Raw genomic sequence first — 26,140 nt, forward strand, 5'->3', positions numbered from 1 at the left:
GCAGTGGCCCCTGCTTTATGGAACTGCCTTCTTTGGGAGATTAAAATGGCCCAACCCAGTTAGTTTTTCATAAGGCCCTAAAAACCAGGCTATGTTCCTAAGCCAGGGACACTGAATGTGTCAAGGGCCCAGTTCCTGGCTTTACTGCTAAGTGGCCAATATCTCAGCTGCTATGTATATTTATTTTGCATGTTCCTATTTTTTGTTGCTGTTGTTTTAAAATGTTTTAGTGATTTAATTGTAATATATTTCTAAACTGTAAGCTGCCCAGAGTCATTGATTGATTCTATGGGTACTATAGAAATTGAATAAAGAAATAAAAAATTAAACTTGGTACTTGAACATCTGGGATATGTAGTCCTAATATGCTCTGTCTGTCCTCTGCATCCAACAGGCCAGAGGAAGGACATCTCACTTTTTTATCTTTACTATGTACTTAGACTACAGTTCTGTTTTTAAAGACAAATATTGTATGTTGCTTATCACAAGGCTGTGTTATTATAAAGGCTTTTTTCCCAACTTTAATTTCTTTTCTTTATCTGGATCACAGCCTTGTACTTTCTTAAAATATGCAATTAACTGTAGTTTAAAATAAGCTCCAAAACAAAGTGGTTATTTGAGGGGCAAATAAGAATAAATGTACTGTTGTTTTTATTATTTTTCCTATACACCACCAGTCAAGTATATGTCACCAGAGTCCACTGGAGTTAAGTGGTCAATAAATTTAAATAAATAAATAAATAAATGTCATAACCTGAGTATGGTTGTGAAGAGCAGACAATTATCTCACTTCAGTGACAACTTCCACTGCTACGATTGATTGTTTTCTCCAGCCAGACGGATTAGCAGCAGTAGATATAAACAGCTGAGTAAGTAAACATGGCTGATATTTTCTGTTCTCCATCCTCATGTTTTAGCATATCTGTCTTTATCCTCAACTATTTAATATAGTATCTTGTAAAACTGATGAGACCCCTAAAATCAAGGCTTTGGTATCTTTTTTCACATAATTAATATCTGCAATTTACTTGAAAATAGGGCAGGGGCAAAGGGAATAGTAATGGGAAAAATATTTAGCATTATTCTGATAAATCTGATAAGTGGTACTTAAAATTTCATAGAAAGGAGGAAAAAGAAATCGAATGGTTTAATCTTACAAAGCAAAATAATGTTCTATCTTTCTAATAATAACTATAAAGAAAAAGAAGGCATATGGAAGAGGGAAAGTTTGGGATATTTAATTGCATTGTTTGCCCCAGAACATCTGCCACGTATATGAAATAAAGATAACCGAATATGAAAAGGTATATACGATTAAATCAGCAGGGCACCATAGAAACACTAAGTGATGAATCCACAGGACAATACAGTATATGTCTGAGGTGACAGCTGTCTCAAAACCCTAAGTTTAGATTCAATCAGATTGTATGAAATGAAATGGAAGCCTTTAATATGCAGTACAAAATAAGCAAGTTTTAAAATATGAACAGGATGAAGTATATGTGCTCTTAGGTTACAGTGATTTTCCCAGAACATTCTGTCTTGAAGGTTCTATGGCCAAAGGCAGGAGAACAGTAATATAAATGCTAATTCCAAACCCTGAAGAAATTCTTTCAAGATATGCTGGCTGGATTCCCACATTGCACTGAGTCATTGTTTCCTTAACCATAGATTATGGAATAGGACACATCATATTTATACATTGCACTGGAATCCTCAAATCATTGGGTCAGTAGGCATTCTTGGAATTTGAAAAAACATAATATGGTATCCCATAAAATGGCCATTAATCTGAAAATTAATACCAGAGGTCAGAGATCTCATCTTCAATCTAACTTCCTCCATCCCCAATGGTGCTTCCATGTCCATGACTGTTTCAAGCCAAAGGATAAAGAAGTAGAGGATTGCTAACTTGGAAACAAAGCTTTTGTAATCAGTCCTGATCAGGCCCTGCTGCGTTCAGATAGAGGACTGAAGCTTTTAGTATGATAAACTTTCTCTGAATACAGTTAAATAATAGCATAAAATAGTAAGATAGCCCACTTTTGTATCTTTGTATAATTGATACAAAGTATATAATTCAATTGTGTAATTAAAAGTCATTTTGCCTGACTTTCTGCTTTTGCAGGAATATAATTATGCTTTGTTGCTCAAGGTCCTGAATTTGCTGTTCACACCAGATCTTGGTGGCTTAAATCTAGAGAAGACCTATTCTACTGCTTACTGTAAATGTTCTGTGGAGGTTTTCTCCAAGATACATTTATTCATTTATAATGAGATTTAGAAGCCACCAACAGCTTTAACAAGAACAAGAATGAAAACACGAAAAAATAGCAAAAAAATCTTGTACATTCAGACAAACCTATTCTTTCTAACAAAAACATCACTTACAGGGCTTCACAAACACCCTACTTCAAAACCTGGGAACAGCCAGGTTTTAAGGGCTGGCCGGTAATGTTTTTTCAGGTTCTGAAAAAACATTAGAGGAGGAGGAAGACAGATCTCACATAGGTATCACACTGCAGAGCAGGAACCACAATATATAGATGGGCATTATTTGATTGAAGGGATCCAAAGTTAATCGATTCTTCTCAGTCTTACTGGATGGGCAGAAACCATGGGAAATAGGACACCCCACTATATAATTAAGGACTTTATAGATGATAAGCAGCATTTTACTATCCTTCTTGCTATATCATCCAGACAGCCATAAAGTTTACTTTATAAAATAATATAGCTTGATTGCTAAAATGTTATACCCAAATAAAGCAAACCACATTATAGCTAAATGCTGTATGAATGGAATGGAATGGAATGGAATTCTGACAATAAGAATGTACTTCAGGTAAAGAAGAAGAATTAGAAAGATGTATATAATCTATAAATGTATCAATTACCGGTAGTCATTGACCTACAATACTTCATTCAGTGACCATTCAAAGTTACAAGGGCACTGAAAAAAGTGACTGTTTATTACAATTATAATCATTGCAGCATTCCCCATGGACATGTGATCAAAATTTGAATGCTTGGCAACTGACTCATATTTATGACAGTTGAAGTGTCCTAGGGTCATGTGATCACTTTTTGCAACTTCTGACAAGCAGTCAGTGGCGAAAGTTAGATTCACTTAACATGTCACTAACTTAACTGCAGTGATTCACTTAACAATTGTGGCAAGAAAGGTCAGGTTATCTGAAGTGCTCTTTTCTGGAACATTTTTCTTCCTTATAAATAATTCCCCAAAATTAATTATCTTCTTTATAAAGGAGGGAACAGCCCTTAACCAAGGCAAAAGTTGCTCAGAAACCTAAAGAACACCTACAATTTCCTACCTTTACCCTCAGCATTAAAATAGAACAGTGGGTAAAAACTTTGTCTAAAATTTAAAATTTATCTCTCCTGAATACGGATTATAAAATCTTTGCGAAAGTATTAGCCAACAGATTAATGCCAGTTATTCAAGAGGTGATTCATCATGATCAAGCAGGATTTATAGGTTAGGGTGTGTGTAAAAAGTATTTGTTGCTTGTGCAACGAGCAGAGCAGAAACACACAGGGAAGGAGATAAACGTGCGGCTCGTGTGAGAAAAATACTTTATAGATAACAAGCAGTCTCGGTGTAAGTAAAACAGTCCAAGGTCATAAACAGTAATATCAATCCAGTAAGTATCTTCCCTTACCAAAGCAAACAGACTTTAGTAACTCTTGGTATACAGTACCATATAACAGATGCAGTAAGCAACAGGATACAATCAGGTATCAATCCGGAAGAAGCAGGAAGAAGGAACGCTTCTCTGTGCTGCTTATTTATGCACTGTAGCCTAATTGCAGGGTTCAGCAAACCCTGATTACGTGGCTCAGTTGTTTCTTAAAGAAACAGATATATTGCCTGACCAACAAGTTAGGAGTAAGCTACAAGCTGAACCTAACATTCTCCCCATTGGGCAGGACAATATACACAATAGGTACAGAAATAAAAATACACATACATTGTACAATGGTATCAGTTACATTTTAGATTCTTAATCCAAATCTTTCACAACAATTGGTGTGTTTAATGGCACCTTGCGCTTTGGTAAAATTATCGGCAATATTGTCCTCTGATGCGCAATATTCTAATGTAATCATGTTATCCTTAACACATTGCCGAACATTCAGATAACGTATATCAGTGTATTTAATCCTTGTCTTTACAGCAAGATTCGTTGCCATTTTAATGGTTGCCTGGTTATCCTCATAAACCGTAATAGGATAATCCATTTTGAATCCAATATCTTCCATCAACTGTTTATAATAAATCAGTTCAGTACATGTAAGTGATAGACAAGAAAACTCCGCTTCCATGGTAGACAAACTTATGTGTTTCTGGCGAATTGATCTCCATCCAATCAGGCAGTTATCCAACATGATTGCTATTCCAGACGTAGATTTTCTGGCAAAACTGGCATCAGCATATGCCTTTAATATCATATTGGCATTTGGTTCTAAATACGTAGCAAAATGCAATGTTCTTTTAAGATATCTAAGAACACGTTTAGCAGCCTGCCAATGCCTATCAGTAGGCTCTGAACTATATTGTGCTAGTTGATTAACACTAAAAGCTATATCAGGCCGTGTCCAGTTGCTCAAATATGACAAACTGCCTATTAATGATTGATACAGTTCTTTACTGAACTGTGGACTCTGCAAACTATCCTGCTGGAATTCCTGTGCCATAGGAGTCTTGGCAGGTTTACATAATTCCATCCCATATTTTTTCAACAATTTGCAGATCTTATTAGATTGTGATATTTTAAATCCTCTAGATGTTTTCAGGATATCCAGCCCTAGATAATGCCGTATATGTCCTAGATTTCTAAGTTTAAATTTTGTTTGCAACTGACCGATAATCTCTCTGGCCTCAGCGTCAGTTCTGGTAATTATGGCAATGTCGTCTGTAAAGAGTAACAAGAATGAAACACATCCATCCTGTTCTTTTTTAAACAGACATTTATCTGCTACGCCCTCATAGAACCCAATGTTATGTAATTCCTGCACTATACATTGGTTCCACTCGTAACCTGATTGCCTTAAACCATATAGGCTTTTTTTTAGCCTCCAACACTCAGTGCTATCCTGTGTATCATAACCAGGAGGTTTCTTCATATATATTGTATGCCTCAACGGAGCGTTCAAGTAAGCTGTCTCGACATCTAAATGAGTAATTGAGCATTTATTTCTAGCTGCCCAAACAAGCATCGTTCTCAAAGTGCTCGCTCGTAGACTTGGAGCAAAAACCTCATCATAGTCTCTATCTGTCTGTGAGAACCCTTGTGCAACAAGCCGAGCTTTATGGGTTACTACCCCATCTACACTTTTCTTTACCTTATAGACCCACCTACAGCCTATAAGTTTCTCATTTGGTGGTATTCTTACAACTTCATAGACACCAAGCCTCTTCAATGAATCAATTTCTCTATCCATTGCCTCTTGCCAGGCTTTTTGCTCCTTTTCTGGATATAATTTTATATCATGATAACTGGATGGTTCGATATCTACTTGGCAAACCACTGTGGCTTTATAGCGATCTGGTGGATGCCGGTCCCTGGAAGATCATCTAGGCATAACAGGACTAACATCAGGTATATTGGGTTCATCCTCCCCTAACCCTAATTCCTGTTCCTGTTCTTCCACCTTAATAGATGGTTTATCATCCATCTCAGATGAACTATCATCAGGAATATGGTCTACCTTAACATCCACATCTGTAAAACCATAGTCTGCTCTTTCTAACCTGTCCCAGCCTTCATGTTCTAGGAATTTAGCACTAGTGCTACACAAAACTTTTGTTGTTCCTTTTTCCCAGAACCTATAGGACCTATGGTTAGCCTCATAGCCAACAAAAATCATTTTCTTTGCTCTCTGTTGGTCCTTCCTTCTCTGACTAACCGGTATATGCACCCAGGCTGGTGCACCAAAAGTATGTATATAACTTAAATCAGGCTTCCTCCCGTGCCATAAAGTAAAAGGAATTTTTCCTGTAGAGGAGTGCACCACATTATTTAAAATATGATTGGCACATAGTATTGCTTCTCCCCACAATTTATCAGGTAAACAAGCATCAGCCAGCATAGTCCTAGTCATAGCTTGTAGGGTCTGGCCTCTTCGTTCAATATATGCATTATGTTCCGGCCGAAAAGGGGCAGAATGTTTATGCTGTATCCCAGCATCCTTCAAAAAACTTAGCCAACTGATGGTTAGTAAACTCAGTTCCATTGTCAGTAACAATGCATTTCACTTTAAACCTCTGCTTCCTTTCTACAAAACGAAGCCAGTTTGTGATACATTGGAACGTATCACTTTTGAACTTCATAAGGTAGCAAAAACCATATCTAGTAAAGTGATCAACTATACTTAAAATATAGCATGCTCCCCCTAAACTGGGTTTCTTTGGCCCTATTAAGTCTAAAAGGACTACCTCCAAAGGTTTAGTTGTTTTAAACCCATTGCAGCGGTTTGCAGGTGTAACTTTACTTTTATGCTGGTTACAAGTATTACAGTTCAGGTATTTGCTGCAAGCCCTTAACTTAATGCCTTTAGACTGCTTAACAGTCGAATGCAACAACCTGAAATTCAGATGACCAAGCCTTCTATGTAGTAAATGTACGCATTCATCATGCGGCTTTACATTTCCAAATTTAGCTTTTGACTGAACTAACAGTAATGACTTATCCCTAATGACAAATAAGTCGTTTTCTAATTCTGCAGTAACTACAGTGCCTTCACATTTCAGCAAACATTTGTTGTTTTTAAAAGTTACTGTAAACCCAGAATGTAGCAATGACTTTACAGATAAAAGGTTATATTTCAAACTAGGGATATAAAGCATGGGTAAAGGGTGCTTACTAATAGAACATTGAACAAGTCCCTCCCCAGCTACAGTCACATTCCAGCCATTAGCTAATTTGACCTTTTTAGTACTTTTCTTCATGTTTAGAAACAGTTTTCTGTTTTTTGTTATTGATTGAGAGGCACCGCTATCAATCACCCACCAATCATCTTTTATATTATTAGATGAACTGGTTGCTAAATTACACCCTTTCCTGGGTTTAGCAGAGTTTCTAGCAGACACTTTCTTATTATTACAATATTTTGCAATGTGCCCCTTAGCCCCACATGCATAACAGCGTTTAACAATATTGACATTCTCATATACAGCTTCCACTTTTGGTTGCTGTTGCATCCTTAACTGGTCTCGTTCTTGCCTACGTTTGGCCTCATCCAGTAACCTACCAGTTATACTGGCCAATGTTAGTTCATCTCTAGACAATACTTCTAATGATGAAACAAAAGAGTCATAACTGTCATCCAACGATGAAAGAATAATATAAACTTGCTGCAGTTCAGTAAACACAAGGTCTTTCTCATGTAGCTCCTGGAAAAGCCCTGTCATGGAGTCCAGGTGAGCCATCATGTCTCCTCCTTTCTGAAGATGTAAGCGAAATAATTTCCGTGTCAGGTAGATATGGACACCCACAGAGTCACGAACGTAGAGCTTCTTTAGCTTTGTCCAACACCTCGCAGCAGACTCTTCGCCCCAGAAATGGACAAGTTGTTGGTCTCCCAGTGTCAGGCCAATGATGCATAAAGCACGCTCGTTGTCCCTGTGAAACTTCGCTATCTTTTTGGCATCTTCTTCGTCATCAGCATTCAGTGCAGTTATGTCCGGTGGATTATTAACCATGTCCCACAGTCCTTCTTTTCGCAAAAGTAGACAGCATTTTGTGGACCAGGTAACATAGTTTGTACCATCCAACCGGGTTATCTTGACTACTACACCCACTGCCTGCACTTCTCACTTCCACAAAAACAAATTAAAGAGCCCTGGAACGTTCTGGGCCCATAACCAATGTTAGAGTGTGTGTAAAAAGTATTTGTTGCTTGTGCAACGAGCAGAGCAGAAACACACAGGGAAGGAGATAAACGTGCGGCTCATGTGAGAAAAATACTTTATAGATAACAAGCAGTCTCGGTGTAAGTAAAACAGTCCAAGGTCATAAACAGTAATATCAGTCCAGTAAGTATCTTCCCTTACCAAAGCAAACAGACTTTAGTAACTCTTGGTATACAGTACCATATAACAGACGCAGTAAGCAACAGGATGCAATCAGGTATCAATCCGGAAGAAGCAGGAAGAAGGAACGCTTCTCTGTGCTGCTTATTTATGCACTGTAGCCTAATTGCAGGGTTCAGCAAACCCTGATTACGTGGCTCAGTTGTTTCTTAAAGAAACAGATATATTGCCTGACCAACAAGTTAGGAGTAAGCTACAAGCTGAACCTAACAGTCCTAGGGTCATGTGATCACTTTTTGCAACTTCTGACAAGCAGTCAGTGGCGAAAGTTAGATTCACTTAACATGTCACTAACTTAACTGCAGTGATTCACTTAACAATTGTGGCAAGAAAGGTCAGGTTATCTGAAGTGCTCTTTTCTGGAACATTTTTCTTCCTTATAAATAATTCCCCAAAATTAATTATCTTCTTTATAAAGGAGGGAACAGCCCTTAACCAAGGCAAAAGTTGCTCAGAAACCTAAAAAACACCTACAATTTCCTACCTTTACCCTCAGCATTAAAATAGAACAGTGGGTAAAAACTTTGTCTAAAATTTAAAATTTATCTCTCCTGAATACGGATTATAAAATCTTTGCGAAAGTATTAGCCAACAGATTAATGCCAGTTATTCAAGAGGTGATTCATCATGATCAAGCAGGATTTATAGAAGGCAGATATATGAAGGATAATGTGAGGCAAATTATAGATTTATTGGAATATATTGAGAAGAATAAACAGGTCTCTGCAGTGCTGGTGTTTTTGGATGCAGAGAAGGCCTTTGATCGAGTGAATTGGAATTTTCTATTAAAGACTTTAAAAAAGATGGACTTTGGGACCAGTTTGTACAGGCGGTTTCAGCAATCTATCAAGAGCAAACAGCACAAATTATTATTAATGGAAGTTTAACTACAAATTTCAGTATAGAAAAAGGCACAAGACAAGGTTGTCCGTTATCCCTGTTTATTCTAACTTTAGAAGTCTTGTTGAATACAATACGGGACTCGAGCACTTTGAAGGGAATAGTGATAAGGCAAGAGGATTACAGAACAAGGGCATTTGCAGATGAACTGGTTGTTACCCTAACACAGCCGATAGAATCAATAATTCAGATGAAAGACATTATAGAAGAATATGGTATGGTTTCAGGATTCAGACTGAATCAGAAAAAAACCAAGATGATGGTTAAAAATATGACAGTTGATCAAAAGAAGGAACTGGAAAAGAAGGCAGGCTTTGAAATAGTATCAAAGGTGAGATATCTAGGAGTTCAAGTTGCAGATTCAAATATAAAACTGTTTCAAAATAATTATGAGGTGTTGTGGCGAAAGGTACAAAAGGATATGGAAACCTGGAAAAAACTGCAGCTGTCTTTACTTGGAAGAATAGCAGCAGTTAAAATGAATGTTCTACCTAGATTTTTATTTTTGTTTCAAATGATCCCGGTGCTTAAAAGTGATAAACAATTGTCGGAATGGCAAAAAGGACTGAATAAGTTTGTTTGGAATGAGAAAAAGCCAAGAGTTAAACTGAAAATTATGCAAGATGTTCATGAAAGAGGTGGTTTTAAACTTCCAAACCTGCGATTGTATTATGAAGCAGCAGCATTTACACAAGCAAGTGATTGGTTTGGAAGAACAAAGACTGGAATATTGAATATTGAGAGTTATGACCTTGAATTTGGTTGGCATGCATATTTATTCTATGAAAATAAGGTGGATAAAGTATTCAACAGCCATATACTTAGAAGCTCCTTGATGAGAGTATGGAAGAAGCACCGACTCAAATGGGATTATAAAATACCGTTGTGGTTGGATCTTGGTCATATTATATGGAATATAAATATAAAGTCACTCGGGGGGGTTTTATACAAAGAAGTACTTTTTAACGATGGGGCAGATGGCAATTGAAGTCATTAAATACACTGTTGGAAGAAGGGATTAATTTGACTTGGTTACAGTATAATCAACTTCAATTAAGATGGAGAGAAGATCAAAAAATTGGATTAATGTTGCACGAAGAAGAACTGGTTAGGCAGATAAAAGAGAAAGGCCCAATGCATATTAAGAGGGTTTATAATGTTTTGTTAGAAAGAGATTCAGAAAATGAATTGGTTAAAGATTGTATGATAAAATGGGCACAAAATTTTGGAGAACCAGTTATGATGGAAACCTGGGAAAAAATATGGGTTCAGAATGTTAAATTCACACAGTCGCAGAATTTGAGGAAAAATTTTTATAAAATGTTTTATAGGTGGCATTTAGATCCTAAGAAATTGTCATGCATGCATCCTAATGTTCAACCGAAATGTTGGAGATGTGATTGCTTAGATGCTACATATTATCATATATGGTGGACATGCAAGAAAGCAAAGGCTTTTTGGATAAAAATTTGGTGGGTTATGCAAAATGTTTTGAAGAAAAAAACTCAATTTTCTCCTCAATTGTTTTTATTGGGTATAGTTAAGGGTTTTTCAGTGGGTGAAACAAAATTGATATTGTATATGGTGACAGCAGCTAGGTTACTGATTGGTCAATATTGGAAAAGGGATGATATGCCTACAATTCAAGAATGGACTTTGAAGATGGCCAGTTTTGCAGAAATGGTGAAGATATCAGCATATTTAAAAGATCGGACTAAGGAGACTTACGCATGGGACTGGAAGAAATGGATAGATTATGTGCAGAATAAATATCAAACTAGGAAGTATCAGATAGCTTTTAGCTGAATGTTGTGTAGAAATATATAGTTTATAGGGGGCAAAATAGCTTATTGTTATGTAGAAATGTATAGTGCACAGGGGGGAGAATAGAGGGGTGGTAAAGTATGATATGATATAATGTGGGTGGATGGATTTCACCTTGGGGAAGTCATGGGAAGAGGGGAGGGTTTGGGGGGGTTAGGGAGGGATGGGGGGGAAATGGGGGAAAAATTGATATTTGTAAAACTTTTTCAATAAAATAAATAAATAAATAAAATTTAAGAGATTGTTCCAAAATTCAGCAGATATGTCGAACAGCATTCTTCAAAATGAAAAAGGTCTTCTGCAGTCATGACATAAGCCTAAAACTGAAAATGAGGCTTATCAGATCTTTTCTATCCTGCTCTACGGAGTAGAGAGTTGGTCTCTGACAGAAAGCCACTTGAAGAGACCAGAAGCATTTGAAATGTGGATTTACAGATGGCTGTTACGTATAAACTGGGTTGACAAAATCAGAAATGAGGAGGTGATAAGCCATCTGGGAAAGCCAAGGGCAATCATCAAAACCATTAAAAAGCTAAAGTTAGAATATTTTGGACATGTGATGTGACACCCGGAAAAATACGGCATACTTTACTTAATCCTCCAAGGAAAGATTGAAGGCAAACAAGGTCCAGGCAGAAGAAGAACATAATTCAAAATCTAAGGGACTGGTTTGGAGAAAACTCAGCAGCACTTTTTCGTGCGGCTGCTGATAAAAATAGGATCACCAACATGATCGCCGACATCCGATGACTGGTATGGCACAAGAAGAAGATGTTGATATTTCCTTCATCTAGCTATCTGAAGTCTTTTCTGGAATTAAAAAAAAATGCAGAGTCCACTATTTCATTTTTTTACCAATATATTTGAGGTAACAATGAAAATCAAATAATGGAACCTTGCATCTAAAAAAAACATCCTCAGCTAGATAGATAAAATTAGACAGAGGAAAAATTAGACAATTTCAAAAATGTTTTTGCCAAAAGTGAGCTGCTAAATGGGGTATGATAGCCAGGAAGTCAACAGAATGTTGCAAACTACTTCCAAAGTGTTACCAGTCCAAGCATGTTTTTTTTTCTTAAACCAGTTTAAATAAACTGCTATGCAGTGGTGGGATTCAAGTAATTTAACAACCAGTCTCTGCCCTAATGATTTCTTCCAACAACCAGTTTGCCAAACTACTTAGAAAGTTAACAACCAGTTCTCCAAAGTGGTGCGAACTGGCCGAATCCCACCACTGCTGCTATGAGCACAAGACAGAAACAGATTAAACAGTCTATGTTGATATGTCCGCAGTCGCAATCTTAGTTTTTCAAACTATTTCTTTTACAAATTTAAATGCAATGGTGGCCAACAAATCAGATCCAAAGTATGAAAATGAGAAAAAAAATGTTATAGGAAACGAATTACAGTAAAATCTATTTCTCCTTGCTGCTACAGTTTTGCTTTGGAAAAAGCTGGCAAAGGGCCAGTCTAATCTTTTGTCACTACCATATTTACAGGTCTTTCTGACAAAGACCATAAACATTTTGGTCTTTTTTACTGTCCCTATAATAGTAGCCAATAGCTACCATTTTAAAATATAGAAATAAGTAAAAGGGGTGTTTTTTAAAAAAAGTTTTTTTTTAAACTTTATGTAGTAAGAAAATCCCTACCTGATAAATTTCTCAAGCTGGTGATTATATTGACAATTCCATGTGCCTACACACATCTGAAATGCATGAAATGGGGAAGGCTATACTGAGGCAACAATTATGCTGTATATTTGTCAGAAATTCACTGATGTACAAAAATATTTGATATTTCAAAAATAAATTTTTCTTAAAGCCTAAAATATAAAAACTTATTTGACATTATTAGCAACATTATAAAACATACTTTAAATTTAAAAATACATTAGTTTTGTTACAGGGCCTTAGTAGAGCAGATACAAAATATGTCTGACTATACTTCTAACATTTTCTGTCTTTCTTTATTGTTAAATTGGCATTTATTTTTTCAATTGGTCAAACAACTTAGTCCACCCAAAATTTATATAATTTGAATGCGAATACTGTAGTAGTCACCCTTGTTTCTTTCAAGTATTTGTGAATTTTGGTTTTGTTTTCTTTGTTTTTATGCTTTTAGCCATATGTAAGCCACCCAGCATTATTACAGCAAGTTGGGCAGCTTTGTAAACAATCTAAAATAAATAAAGATAAATAAGTATTTTGCAATAGTTCAAGAGCTTATCAAATAATTGATTACAGACTGGGCAAGCAATTCACTTTAATAAACTATTTTCTAGAAATAAAGTCAAAGCAAAATTGCCTTCTTTCCTGTATTGCAGGATTTATTATAAGTGAGATAAGAAAAATAAAAACATGAATTTACTATGTCTTTTCTAATTATATTTTTACTTCTATCGAATCCTCTCCTCCTTTTAATTGCAAAAATAAGAAAACCATTGTGAGTTATGTAATCCAAAAAAGCTGAAATATGGATATACTATGATATATATAATTCCAGAAGCATAGCATTAAAATTAGCACCCTTATGTATTTTCGCTTAGAGCTTCCTTCTATTCATTTATAAATCAAAAGATATTGTTCCCTGAAGAGAGGACCTAATAAAAAATGAATATGTCACAAGTAAATGCCTTATTCTCCATTATGTAAATAGTATATGAACAGGGTATCAGGGGTTAACTTATTCTTCACTTCTTAATGTATTCATACTTCACCACTCCCTTTTCTAGCTCCACCCATTGTATATATAAGGAGCTGCATACATCCTTTCTTTGCTTCTATCTGTGAATATTCAGTGAATATAGAATGCCTTATGTAAATAAAGAGAGATATATTTGAACTCTTAATTCTCAAATTATTTATTGAGTCTGATCCTGAAAATATCGCAACAATCTGGTAGCAGAGGATGGTTGAATTGACTCAATAAAAATTTAAATATGTCTAAAAGAGATAGGCCCAACACCAGAGCATACAGCAAAGAAATGGAAACGGATCAAGAAATAATCGATGAGTCCACGAATGCAATTTCAAGAGAATCTGAAGAATACACCACAGAAGATGAAGAAATAATAAATGAAGATGATGACCAGGAGGAAAACGAAATAGAAAACAACGAACTCAGGTCAGAGATACTAAAACTTTTAAAAAGCCAAAAGAGCGATGAAAGTCTCATTGCGAACCTCCAAGATATACTAAAAAACAACGGAGCAGCGAGAGAAAAGCACATCGCTACTGAAAAGCCAAAAGAATCAAAAATAGTAAGTGAAATGCTTACAGACAAAAACGCAGTGAAGAAGAAAAACAACGATCCCGTGCAAAATTTCGAATGGCAGCCATCTTGGTTTCAACAGACACCCAAGGTGAGCGAAGCAGAGCCAATCAGAAAGCAAGATTCAAAATTTCTGGCGCGAAAGGCCTTACTCGATAAAGAAAATAAAAAAGAAAAAATATATACATCAGAAGAATCAGAATCAGAGAACGAAGAAGATTCAACAGACATGCAAATAAAGTCAGCAATGAAAACGCTTTTTGCTGCATTTGGACCGAAACTGAAGATTACTAAAAAATCAACCAAAAAACAAGCAAGCAAGCCAGAGCCTCAAAATCTACCCGCTCCTATCCAGACAACGAGAGCACCGACACCTGAACCCAGAGAGCCCTGCAGATACCACCCCACGCCGCAGACTGATCCAAGGACCAGCGCCTTCAGCAGAAGGAAACGAGTACCCGCTATCACCAGGACTCCCAAGATCGAGCCGGAGACTGATTCATCGGAAGAAGAACAAAGCGAACGAGCTGCAGCAGCGAGAACCTCTCACGACGACTCCAGGAATGAAATGAGCAACGCGCATGCGCAAGACTACGAGGACGACCCAGGAAGACATGAGATGCGGAGAGAATCATGTAGACTCGTTGCGAGCATTCCCACGCCGTTTTGTAATTTCCAGCATTTACGAGACCACGGACTACCCCCGGTTGTTAGTAATGGACCCAACAATGTTGGGAATTTACCCAGTGACTTCCCAAAGCTGAGGATAGATGGCATTAATTTGCAAGAATGGTATCCAGGTTGTCTTTATGAAAGAAAACTTATTGTTTTTTATCACTAATCCCCCAAAAAGACCTTGGACTCTAAAGTTAGATTGCCTACACCATAGAGCATTTTTCTTATTAATTTCCAGTGTGTCTCCTGCCATGTATCACAGCATTAAGCAGAATCTGACTGTCTCAGAAATTATTCAATGCATGTTCAATTTATTTCACAGTGATAGTGTAGCTACTACCACAAGAATGTCTAAAGATTTCTTCTCTTCTAGGATAAAGCCAGGGGTTACCATAAGTGAACATTTAATATCTTTAAACAAAATTAGAGCAGAACTGCATTTAAGGGGGGAGGTGATTTCAGATCAAACGATGAAAAGTGTTATCATCAACTCACTTGACCCATCATGGGATAATTATATGTCACATTTAGACACAATCAATCTAGGATACTTATCCATAGAAAGTCTATCCAATAAGTTAATAGCTGAAGACAATTCAAGGAGGAGTCGCTCTAACAACCACATAGAACACAAACAATATAGAAAGGTAGCATTTCAAGAAAGATATCATGAAACATTTAGATGCCACAATTGTGGGTCCAAAGAACATAGTAGGAGGGATTGCCCTAAAATTCCAAAAGAAAGACATAGATCAGAATACAGAAGTAAGTACAACAACAGACAGTCTTCCATTGATAGACATAGGTATAGAAGTCCACCTAATTATAAAGAACATAGAGGGGGCAGAGATAATTCAAAGGATAGGAAATCTGGTTCACTGAATGGACTAAACAAACAAGACAACACTAACATACAACAACCAGAGAACAATAATTGGCTTATTGATTCTGGAGCAACTAATCATACTACAAATAATAGAAATATATTGTCTTCATTTGTAGAGGATAAATTTGTAATTAAAGTAGCTAATCAAGAAAAGGTCCAAGTAATAGGTAGAGGGAATGTAACCTTACCTGGTCTAGGAAAAATAGAGGGGGTATTACTAATACCTGAAATACCTCATAACATACTTAGTGCCATAAAACTAAGCAGAGATTCTGACACTAACATTGTGTTCTCAAAGGGAAAAGCAACATTAGAGAAAAATGGAATAGATATAGGTACAGTAATAATCAAAGGAGGCCTACCTTATTTAATGACAAGGGAGAAATGGTTACACAACATTGATTCAAATATGGAAGATAGCATTGAAATAGATAATGGAAACAATAGTAACAGTGACAATGATGAATGTGAAGTAACTCATAATCACAAAGATACACACAATGAAAAAAAACCTAAAATAGGTAAGCCAATTCACGATGAGTGTGCTCATGTTTTACATAGGAAGTTAGGACATGCCAGTTTTCCTGTAGTACAAAAGATGACTGAACACGCAGAAGGTGTTAAAATAAAAAATTGTGAAAACTATTTGGAATGCTCAGTATGTAAGTCTACAAAGCTGAAAACTAGTCCCAGACCTAGAAAATCAACAAGGTCAACCAACAAAATTTTTGATTTGGTACACATGGACCTAGTTGGTCCACTAACACCATCAATTACTTACAAAAAACGCTACTTTCTAACCATTGTAGATGATTATAGTCGTTATGGATTTGTTTACACATTAAAACATAAAGATGAAACCTTTCAGAAATTTAAAGAGTTCTACAAACGTATAGAAACACAGCACAATATAAAAATAAAGCAAATCATGACAGATAGGGGATGTGAATTCATGTCTAAGGAATTCTCCCAATGGCTAAAGGACAAAGGAATGTTACATTACACATCTAGCCCATTTTCGGCATTCCAGAACGGAGTGGTAGAGAGAAAGAACTCAACATTACAAACCATGATTAGATGCACATTAGAAGATGCTGGCTTAGGCAAACAATTCTGGTCAGAAGCCCTACAATATTCTAATTACACACAAAATAGAACTTGGTCCAGCATTGTAAATAAGACACCATATGAAGTAATGTATAATAGGAAACCAAAATTAGCACACATGCACATATTTGGAGTCACTGCAGACGTACACATACCTAAACAATTAAGGCGCAAAGGAGAAAACGTATCCAGAAGACTTAGATTTATGGGATACGAGACAGGCACAAAAGGATACAGATTCATCGATAATAATAATAAATTTATAGTTTCCAGAACGGCTGTGTTCCATGAACAGGCCAACTGGTCTAAAATACATCTTAATGAAATATTCCCAAACACCAAACCAGATACCAAACTCCAAAGAAAAGGAACTATAGAAGAACATAGTAACAACATGCATAGAAACAAAACCAAAACATGGACAAACAGTCAACACAAAATAAAGACAGACTCTTTAACAAAAAAAGAAGCAAGGTATTTACATGACAATGATAGTAAGCCTGAGAGAACAATCAGAAGTAACAGAAATCAAGTGCCAAACAAATACAAAGATTATGTAATGTATATGGATGGAGAATCAACAACACCTAATACATATGAGGAAGTGTTAAAACTTCCTCCTGAAGAAAAAGAAAAATGGGAATCAGCAATGACTAAAGAGATGGATAGTTTACGAGGGCTAAATGTATTTACACCTGCAATTGCACCAAAGGACAAAACCATCATTGGCACTAGGTGGATATATAAAATTAAAAATTTAGAGGGAGGCAATACACTATACAAAGCTAGATTAGTTGCACAAGGTTATGCACAGAAATATCCCGAGGATTATACAGACACATACTCTCCCACAGTAAGAACAGAGAGTGTCAAAACAGCCCTAGTTATAGCATCAGCACTCAATCTCAACATGTTCCAATATGACATACAGACTGCGTATTTACACGCAAAATTAGATAAAGAAATATATGTAAGAGCACCTCACAGTCAATACACAAACAAAAATGAGACTTGGTTATTAAACAAAAGTTTATACGGGTTGAAACAATCTGGTAAACGATGGTATGATTGTTTAGTAAAAGTACTTAAAACTATGGATTTCAGTGCCACTACTGCTGACAATTGTTTCTTTGTAAAAAAGGATGGTGATTCCATAGAATTTGTATTGATCTATGTGGATGATATTTTGTATATAGGTAAACATAAAGAGAGGAGAGAAACATTTTTAACAAAACTAAATGAACATTTTTCACTGAAATCTTTGGGTAAAGTAAATAAGTATCTTGGTGTTCAAATCAGTAAAACCAGAAGGGGATTCAAACTTTCTCAAAGAGATAAAATCATAGAGCTCTTGAATAAATGTAATCTAAGTAATGCTAAGCCCTGTGACACTCCCATGCAAACTGATTTTCTAAGGAATGCAGACGAATCATCCCCTGAATTCAAAGATAATACATTTTATAGATCAATCATAGGTTCCCTTCTTTACATTTCAAATTGGACTAGACCTGATATTGCCTTGCCTCTCAACTTATTGTCCAGACATGTCAGCAAACCAACACTATACCATTGGGAAGCTGTCAAAAGGATATTAAGATATTTGAAGAATAGTTTAGACTTTTGTTTGTTATTGGAACCTGATAATATCAAGGAGCCCATCCTCACATGTTACGCCGATGCGGATTGGGCTGGCGATACTTCATGTAGAAAAAGCACATCTGGTTATATATTTCTCCTTAACGATTGTCCAGTTTACTGGTACACTGGCAAACAAGATTTAGTAGCCACTTCAACAACAGAGGCAGAATATGTTTGTCTATCTAAAGCAGCAAATAACCTTGTATGGTTTAATGACTTACTTTCAGACATTTGGAAAAAACCCACCTTACCATTTATCATGCATGAAGATAACAAAGCTGCTATCGAAATATCTAGATCTGATGCTATTGGACAAAGGTCCAGACATATAGATATAAAATTTAAACATGTGAGACAGTTATCTCAGGATGGATTTATCAAAGCAGTTCATTGTGAAACATCAGAGCAAATAGCTGACATATTAACAAAGCCTTTGCCGTCCAAGCAACACAAATATTTGACTTCTAAGTTACATGTTTTATATTGTTCTGAATCTGAATGTAATTGGTGTAATATAACGAATCGGCATTTAGAGGGGGATTTGTCACAAGTAAATGCCTTATTCTCCATTATGTAAATAGTATATGAACAGGGTATCAGGGGTTAACTTATTCTTCACTTCTTAATGTATTCATACTTCACCACTCCCTTTTCTAGCTCCACCCATTGTATATATAAGGAGCTGCATACATCCTTTCTTTGCTTCTATCTGTGAATATTCAGTGAATATAGAATGCCTTATGTAAATAAAGAGAGATATATTTGAACTCTTAATTCTCAAATTATTTATTGAGTCTGATCCTGAAAATATCGCAACAGAATAGATTATGAAAAAGCCAAAAAATCCATATTCTATGGATGTTTAAACAGAACTCTCTCATAGATTACCAAGAAAGCAGATTTATTTTTATACTGTGTACCTGCAGAATCATTGGAACACTTCAGAACAGAATGTATTCCCTGAGGTTTTTCTTGAACTCATTTATAGCTCTTTCAGGTGCTCTTTGAAAAAGGATATTTTATGAATAAAAACTTTTACATAAGCCTATTTAATTTATAAAGTACACCAACTTCAAATGAAAAGGACAAAAACTGAGATATAAAGAGAAATTCATGAAATCCTGATATAAAAATGTCTTCATGGATAATTTGCAGAAAATTGAAGTAAACTTGTACAAAAAAAAAATTCAAGTGTGATTTCTATCCTGGCCAAACCACAAGCAAACAATTAATTTTTTTAAAAAAGTGTCTTATTATCCATGGGTTGGTCCTCCATCCATCTATCCATCCTTCCTCCTTCTTCCCTTAGATTAGCATGCTTGCTGTAGAATTCTGGGAGTTGAAGTCCACACATAACTAAACTACTGAGGTTGAGAAACACTATTTTAAATCACTTCGTCTTTCCACATTGATACCATAGAATGTTGCCTCTTACCTTTGTTGTGATTTGCCCCAGATGCTATTTTCCCCCACAGTGTTACAACAAATATTATTATTAGCAGTTTTCCTTTTGTTGCTTTCTGCAAGTATCTTTTATTCATCCTAGAGGGAAAAAATACACAAAATGAATTTTTTTCCAAATATATTTTTCTGCATTTCAAACATCCACAAATATTTTATCAGTTACTTGCCAAATACAACAGGAAGTTAATCTCTTTAACAGGAAGTCATATCTAGTTCAGTCCCAGTTGTAGTGGCCACGGGCAAGCAAAAACAGATGGTGGCATTGCGGTGAGGCAGCCCAGCCAGTCACTGTCACTGCCATGCCATGGCCCCTGCATGCTTGCCCCCCGCTGTCCAACCTTGTTCTCTAGCGAGCCTGCAGACCACTCAACCAACCCAAATGGCCCCAGTGAATGGGAAGCAGGCTCGCTGGAGGACGAAGTTGGACAGTGGGGACCAAGCACGCAGGGACCATGGCATGGCAGTGACAGCAACTGGCTAGGCTGCCTCACCGCAAACCCACCATCTGTTCGCCTGCAGCTGCTACAGCTAGAACTGGGCAGATGGCCACACGGCCACCCGGCGTATCCAGCAGGCCGGAACATGTCCCTCCCCCACCATGTGTCTGCCTTCACCTGCTGCTTGGAGGGCCGGCCCAGTGGTTGTAGTGTCCCGCCCCCACCTGCGCTGTGTGGGCTGAGGAGCCCCAGAGTGTGCCAGCCGAGGAGCCGGTGGGCTGCTGCTGCTGGATGCCACTACTTCCCACGCACTTGCTGCCTCCTGTGCATGCATTGGGAGGCATCAGGCTGGGATGGGCCATGGTCAGGGCAGCAGGGACCAGTCCCTCGACATCTCCAGGGTGGCTCCACAGGCCAAATCTGGATCTATTGCGGGCCTTGTGCTTGACATGTCTGTTCTAAATGATTCCTCTGTCCCTCATAGCTGGTCAAGATGATCTGTGGACTTTTTTCACCTTTGCTATGCTCTTATTTTGCAAACAGGTTGAGTCTTTGATGTAGTTGATAATCCTAATCTCTGCTGTAATTTTAAAAAACATTTAAAAATTCTCTTTTGGACAGGCATTGATGACAATACAAACTTATTATGGGGATTATACATCAGCAGATTCTAAATGCGATGCAGAGTCACCTCGAACCATAAGATGGGCTGCAAATAAATTTAATAATAATAATAATAAATGGCACTCTTCAAATAAATTCGGCCAGCAACTTTATCATATTAGCAGAGTACCAGGTTCTTGGCCTAATCTCTTCCCTTTTTAAATATGTAAATTTTAATCTGTTTTTAAATTATTGGGGTATTTTAATTTGTCTGGGCCAAATAATTTAATTTGATTTTATCAGGTTTTTAAATTTTGTGTATTTATGTATTTTATTGTTGGCTGTTCACCGCCCTGAGTCCTTCGGGAGTAGGGCGGTATACAAATCAAATAAACTACAAATCAAATAAACTAAAATGTCTGGATCTTATGAGAACACAGAACAGTGTTATTTTAGTACTCATGTTTCCCCCAAAATAAGACCAGGTCTTATTTTCTTTTGGGCCCCAAAATAAGCATTAGGGCTTATTTTCAGGTGCGTCTTATTTCCATGTACGGGAGGCCCACTTCTTCTGCTTGCTCATGGTGGGGCAGGCCGTGCGGCACATTAGGGTCGCTGTTGCCGTGTGGCAGGATAAATGGAAGTACCCCGGCCTGCCTCAACACCCCCGCAGACAGGCCACCTACGCCCCAACAACTGCCTTGCTTTGCAGCAGCGGCTCCATCAGCCCCATCCAGCAGGACTCTGCGTGGCTGCTGGCCCACTTCTTCTGCTTGCTCATGGCCACAATGGAACAAGAATGCGCCAGTGCTGTGGCCACAAGTGGGGTGGTGGTGGAGTTGCCCCATGCACCCCACATCAGCTTACCTTAGGGCCCCCGCAGCCAGGCCAGCCAAACTCTGACACCTGTCTTGCCTCGTGGCTGTGGCACCAGCACACCCTCGGCCTCCTGCTCCATTGCGGCCATGAGCAAGTAGAAGTGGGCCAGCAGCCATGTTGGCCCCTGTTGCACATGGCTGTAGGTGCTGCCACAGCAAGGCAGTTGTCAGGGCCTGGCCTGGCTGCAGGGGCCCTGAGGTAAGCTGGTGCAGGGCGCATGGGGCAGGTCCACCACTACCCCAACTCGTGACCACAGCACCAATGCATCGCTCCTGCTCCATGGACCTCCTGCTCCATTGTGGCCATGAGCAAACAGAAGAAGTGGGCCGGCGGCCATGCAGGGTCCTGCTGGATGGGATTGATGGAGCTGCCGCTGCAAAGCAAGGCAGTTGTTGGGGCGTAGATGACCTGGCTGCAGGGGCATTGAGGTAACAGGGCTACAGGGCATGTGGGGCAGCTCCATCGCCTCTTGGCTGTGGCACCACAAGCAAGCAGATGGGCAGGCGGCTGCGCAAGCTCTTAAGCAGGCCTTATTTTGTGGATAGGGCTTATATTAGGTGCATGTGTAAAAACATGCCAGGGCTTACTTTTGGGATAGGTCTTATTTTCAGGGGAAATGGTATTAAGAAAATAAAATTATTTATAAAAAATATTTTCTAGTTAATTTATAGAAATGCTGTGAGAAATTTCTAAAAATGCTGTGAGAAAGAACAATATATTAATATTTATCTTCTGCAGATGGAAAACCTGAATCTAAAATTTAGTAAATGAATTTCAAAAGCAAACCAGTGAATTAATGGCAGAAATGATATTTTAAACAAGACTGCATAATTTATACACATTATGCAAAGATATAGAAAAGTCTCTGATGTTGGAAAAAGCGGAAGTAAAGGGAAGAGGATATGCAGCAGCAAGATGGATGGACTCAATTACAAGGGCAATAAGTGCACTTTTGAAAGATATGGGATATCAGTTTAGGGATAGATCATTATGGAGAAAATTTGTGTATTGTTAGTAGTTGAAAACTACTTCAACATAATTCTTAGTTTTCTAAACATCACTGTTTAAAATATAGCAATAATTCATACTTCATTTTTATTGTAAAGAAAGTACAAATAGACCATGCTATGTATCATTTACCCACATTATGCAATTATTTTCTCCCCAATCCATATCCACTTATTTTTAAACAGTAACAAGCAATTGATTATAATAGTGGCTTTGATACTTCTTGAAATAAGCAAATGATGTCAAATTGCATTCAATACCATTTTCTTTTCTTTTTTATTTCATTTATATCCTGTCTTCCAAATCTGCTCTATATTCAAAACAACTTTTAATAAACAAAATCAGAATATAAAAAGTTAAAATATGAAACTAAAATTAATACTAAATCCATAATCATGGGACAAAAAATGTGTATTCTTAATGCTCAGAGACAAGAGTTAAATGTAATAGATAAGAAAGAGTAGCCCATTGCTAGGGAGCAAAGCAAGTAAAGACCATGTCCATGACTGAAAAATGAGGCTCTACAGTGGGGGCATCACTGAAATGATAACTGTTGCAGATCATAACTGCAATCTTGTTCATAATGCAGTAAGAGATGCCTTAGTAATGCCTTGTTACTAGAACTCCTCTGCAATATTGCATGGACATAGGATACAAACTGAAGAACTGAATCAGCAGCAGGAATAAATTGCACTTTTTAAATGTGAAAATACTTTAATATGTTAACATTGGAAAAAGTTATGGGAAACTTTACATACTTAATATCAGCAGTTTCAGATAAGTGTCATATTTAATCTCATTCTATACAAAGGAAATATAAAACTATTTTATTTGAATTATGTGTCATATAATTGGATGCAAAGCTTGGGGGACAATATAGTTTTGTTTCAAAAAAATCCTGTCTGTTTTCAGGACATAAAGCATACAAAAAGAGAAAGAATTTCTCATTTCTTCATTTAATACAAATTCTGAGCTCTGAGCCAATTGTTTTATTTTCTGTAAGAACTCCAATTTGGGAGCATATGAGAATCCTAAAACTTAATTGACTGCTTTACAACTGTATTACAAATATATTTTAGGATACATTTCATTGAGAATACTAATTAGTTAGTACAACTGATAATAAAGTGCATTAAAATATAATTGCTAAGATATTTGCACAAATAGACAATCACAGAAATTAAAGCCATAATACTGTTATTTTGTAAACTCAGCTTTCAGTTTAATGGCAGAATATTAATGTAATAGGGTACGGGGAAACATAATATTCTAATTAATTCCAGAAGGGTATCCATGTAATGTTATCGCAGCAAAAGTCATGTGGTCACTCCTTGAAAACTAATGAATTGTGACATAAACATTTGTGGACTACAGCCAAATTAAATTTATCTATGACTAGGAGCTCAAACCAACAGGCTACTAATTTTGAATATATGTTGCTGCATTAAGATGGCTATATAGCACCACAAGAACCTCCTAATATACCAACCGCTCTGCAGCGCAACAGTCTTTCTCACTGAGCAGGTTAAGGTGATTTATGGCATAGCACAAGACTATCTAGATTTCTTATCTCCCATTATGATAATAGGCTTTTCCTAATTAGTATCTGGCCTCAAGCATACAGCAGGACACATGCTTGGCTAGATATTTTGTCCAGTTGGTCTTGGTGTTCTAAAAGCATAGAAACTTTGTTTCAATATATCATCTTCTGGTTAGCTTTGGTCTAATAAATGCCAAAGATCACTGCTGGAGTGGAAGAACAACTAACATTGACTAATAGATCTGCATGGATTTTTTTAATGTGAGGAATTTTCCATTCTCTCTGTCATCGATACTGCAAGACATTTGGTTGATCTGTGCAACATGGAAATGTTTGGATAGTTGCCACTATCATTCCTAAGTGCTCTCTTCAGAGGTGGTATTCAGCCAGTTTGCACCGGTTCAGGCGAACCGGTAAGAAAAATTTGGCCTGGGTCGCCAAACCGTAGCGACCTCTGGCTGGCCCTGCCCCCTGCCCAGTCACTGCTTGCTCGCTCCGTTCGCCCACTCAACACTCACTCACCCACTTAACGCTCACTTGTCCTGCTCACCCACTCAACACTCACCCCGCCCATCCCAGCCCTATATGTTTCCTTCACTTCGCCACGTGGCCCAGCTACTTGCCTTGCCAGTCGCTTCACCTTGCCTGCTCTGCTCAGCTCACCAAAGCAATTCATGCTGCCCACTCATCCTTTGCCTTGAGTTGGAGGCTGGGCCCAGGGAAGTGCCATTCCCCAAGGCCCTGGAGCCACCACCTGCCTTGGCCGGGTTGGGAAATGTGCCATTCCCCAGCTCCGGCCTTGCCCCAGAGCCATTGCCTGCTAGCCACCTGCCTCAGCTAGGTCAGGGAATGTGCCATTCCCCAGCTCCGGCTTTGCCCCAGAACCACCATGCATTTGCCACCTGTTCACCCTCCGCCTCGCTCACCTACCTTCGTGTCTTGTGGAGGACACAGTGAGGCTTGGCTGCCTTTTGCGCCAAGAAGCCTCCAGCCACCGGTGGTCATTTTTGGCTGCCTTCTGAGCAGCTCCACTGTGAAGGGAGGGAGAAAAGTTCAGCTTCTCTCTGCCGCAGCATTCAATGTGGCTGCTTCTCACCTCCTTCTCAGGCTCATACACACAGAGCAAACATGAGAAGGAAGTGAGAAGCAGCCACGTTAAATGCTGTGCAGAGAGAATCTGAACTTTTCTCCCTGCATTCACAGCGGAGCTTGTTCTACCCCAGCTACAGATCCCAAAGAACACAGCACACACAAACTGAACAAAACTTAGTTTACTTCCGGTTTGCTTCTCGCCGCCACCAGACGATCCCTCAGGATCGCCAGCCCCATTGCCTGTAAAGAGCCGCCTTTATAACTGAAAGGCGGCTCGAAAAAACTCCGTTTCCATGTGGAAATGGAGATAGAGCCGGCGGGGGTAGGTAGAGCTCTCTGCGTAGCCCCAAAAGTTTTTTTTTACTTTTGGGGACGAAGCAGATGAGGCTCCCTCTTTCCCTCGCCGCCGCTCCGGGCTTTGGGAGACCTCTGCTAAATGCAGAGCTAGGCGACAAGAACAAGCCTACAAAATTAACAGAATAAATAAAAAGGATGTGAGCTGGACCTGTGACCCTGAAGCGCAAGTATTTCATTTATTTTACAACAGTTATTGAAGAAGGAAAAGGAAAAGGAAAAAAGAATCTTTAAAAATGGTGACTGCCGAGGCTTGAGAAGGGGCTGAAAGGGAGAGTCCTTCCGTTTCCTATTAAGATGCAAAGTAGCGGAATAAATACTTCTGGCTACATTTGAAGATAAAG

General features: G+C 38.0%; 1 protein-coding gene across 1 annotated transcript in view; it reads right to left on the reverse strand.

The window, feature by feature from the left end:
- TAFA2 (TAFA chemokine like family member 2) overlaps window positions 1–19,960 on the reverse strand; it is a 29,093-nt gene extending 9,133 nt beyond the window's left edge. The window contains exon 1 of the mRNA XM_070947878.1: window positions 19,855–19,960. Coding sequence (XP_070803979.1) covers window positions 19,855–19,960 — 106 coding nt within the window. The remainder of the gene's footprint in view (window positions 1–19,854) is intronic.
- Window positions 19,961–26,140: the final 6,180 nt, after the last annotated feature.

The sequence above is a fragment of the Pituophis catenifer genome, unplaced genomic scaffold (assembly GCF_029215685.1).
Source record: "Pituophis catenifer annectens isolate HBS135680 unplaced genomic scaffold, rPitCat1.0.hap2 SCAF_7, whole genome shotgun sequence".
In the NCBI taxonomy this organism is placed as follows: Eukaryota; Metazoa; Chordata; class Lepidosauria; order Squamata; family Colubridae; genus Pituophis; species Pituophis catenifer.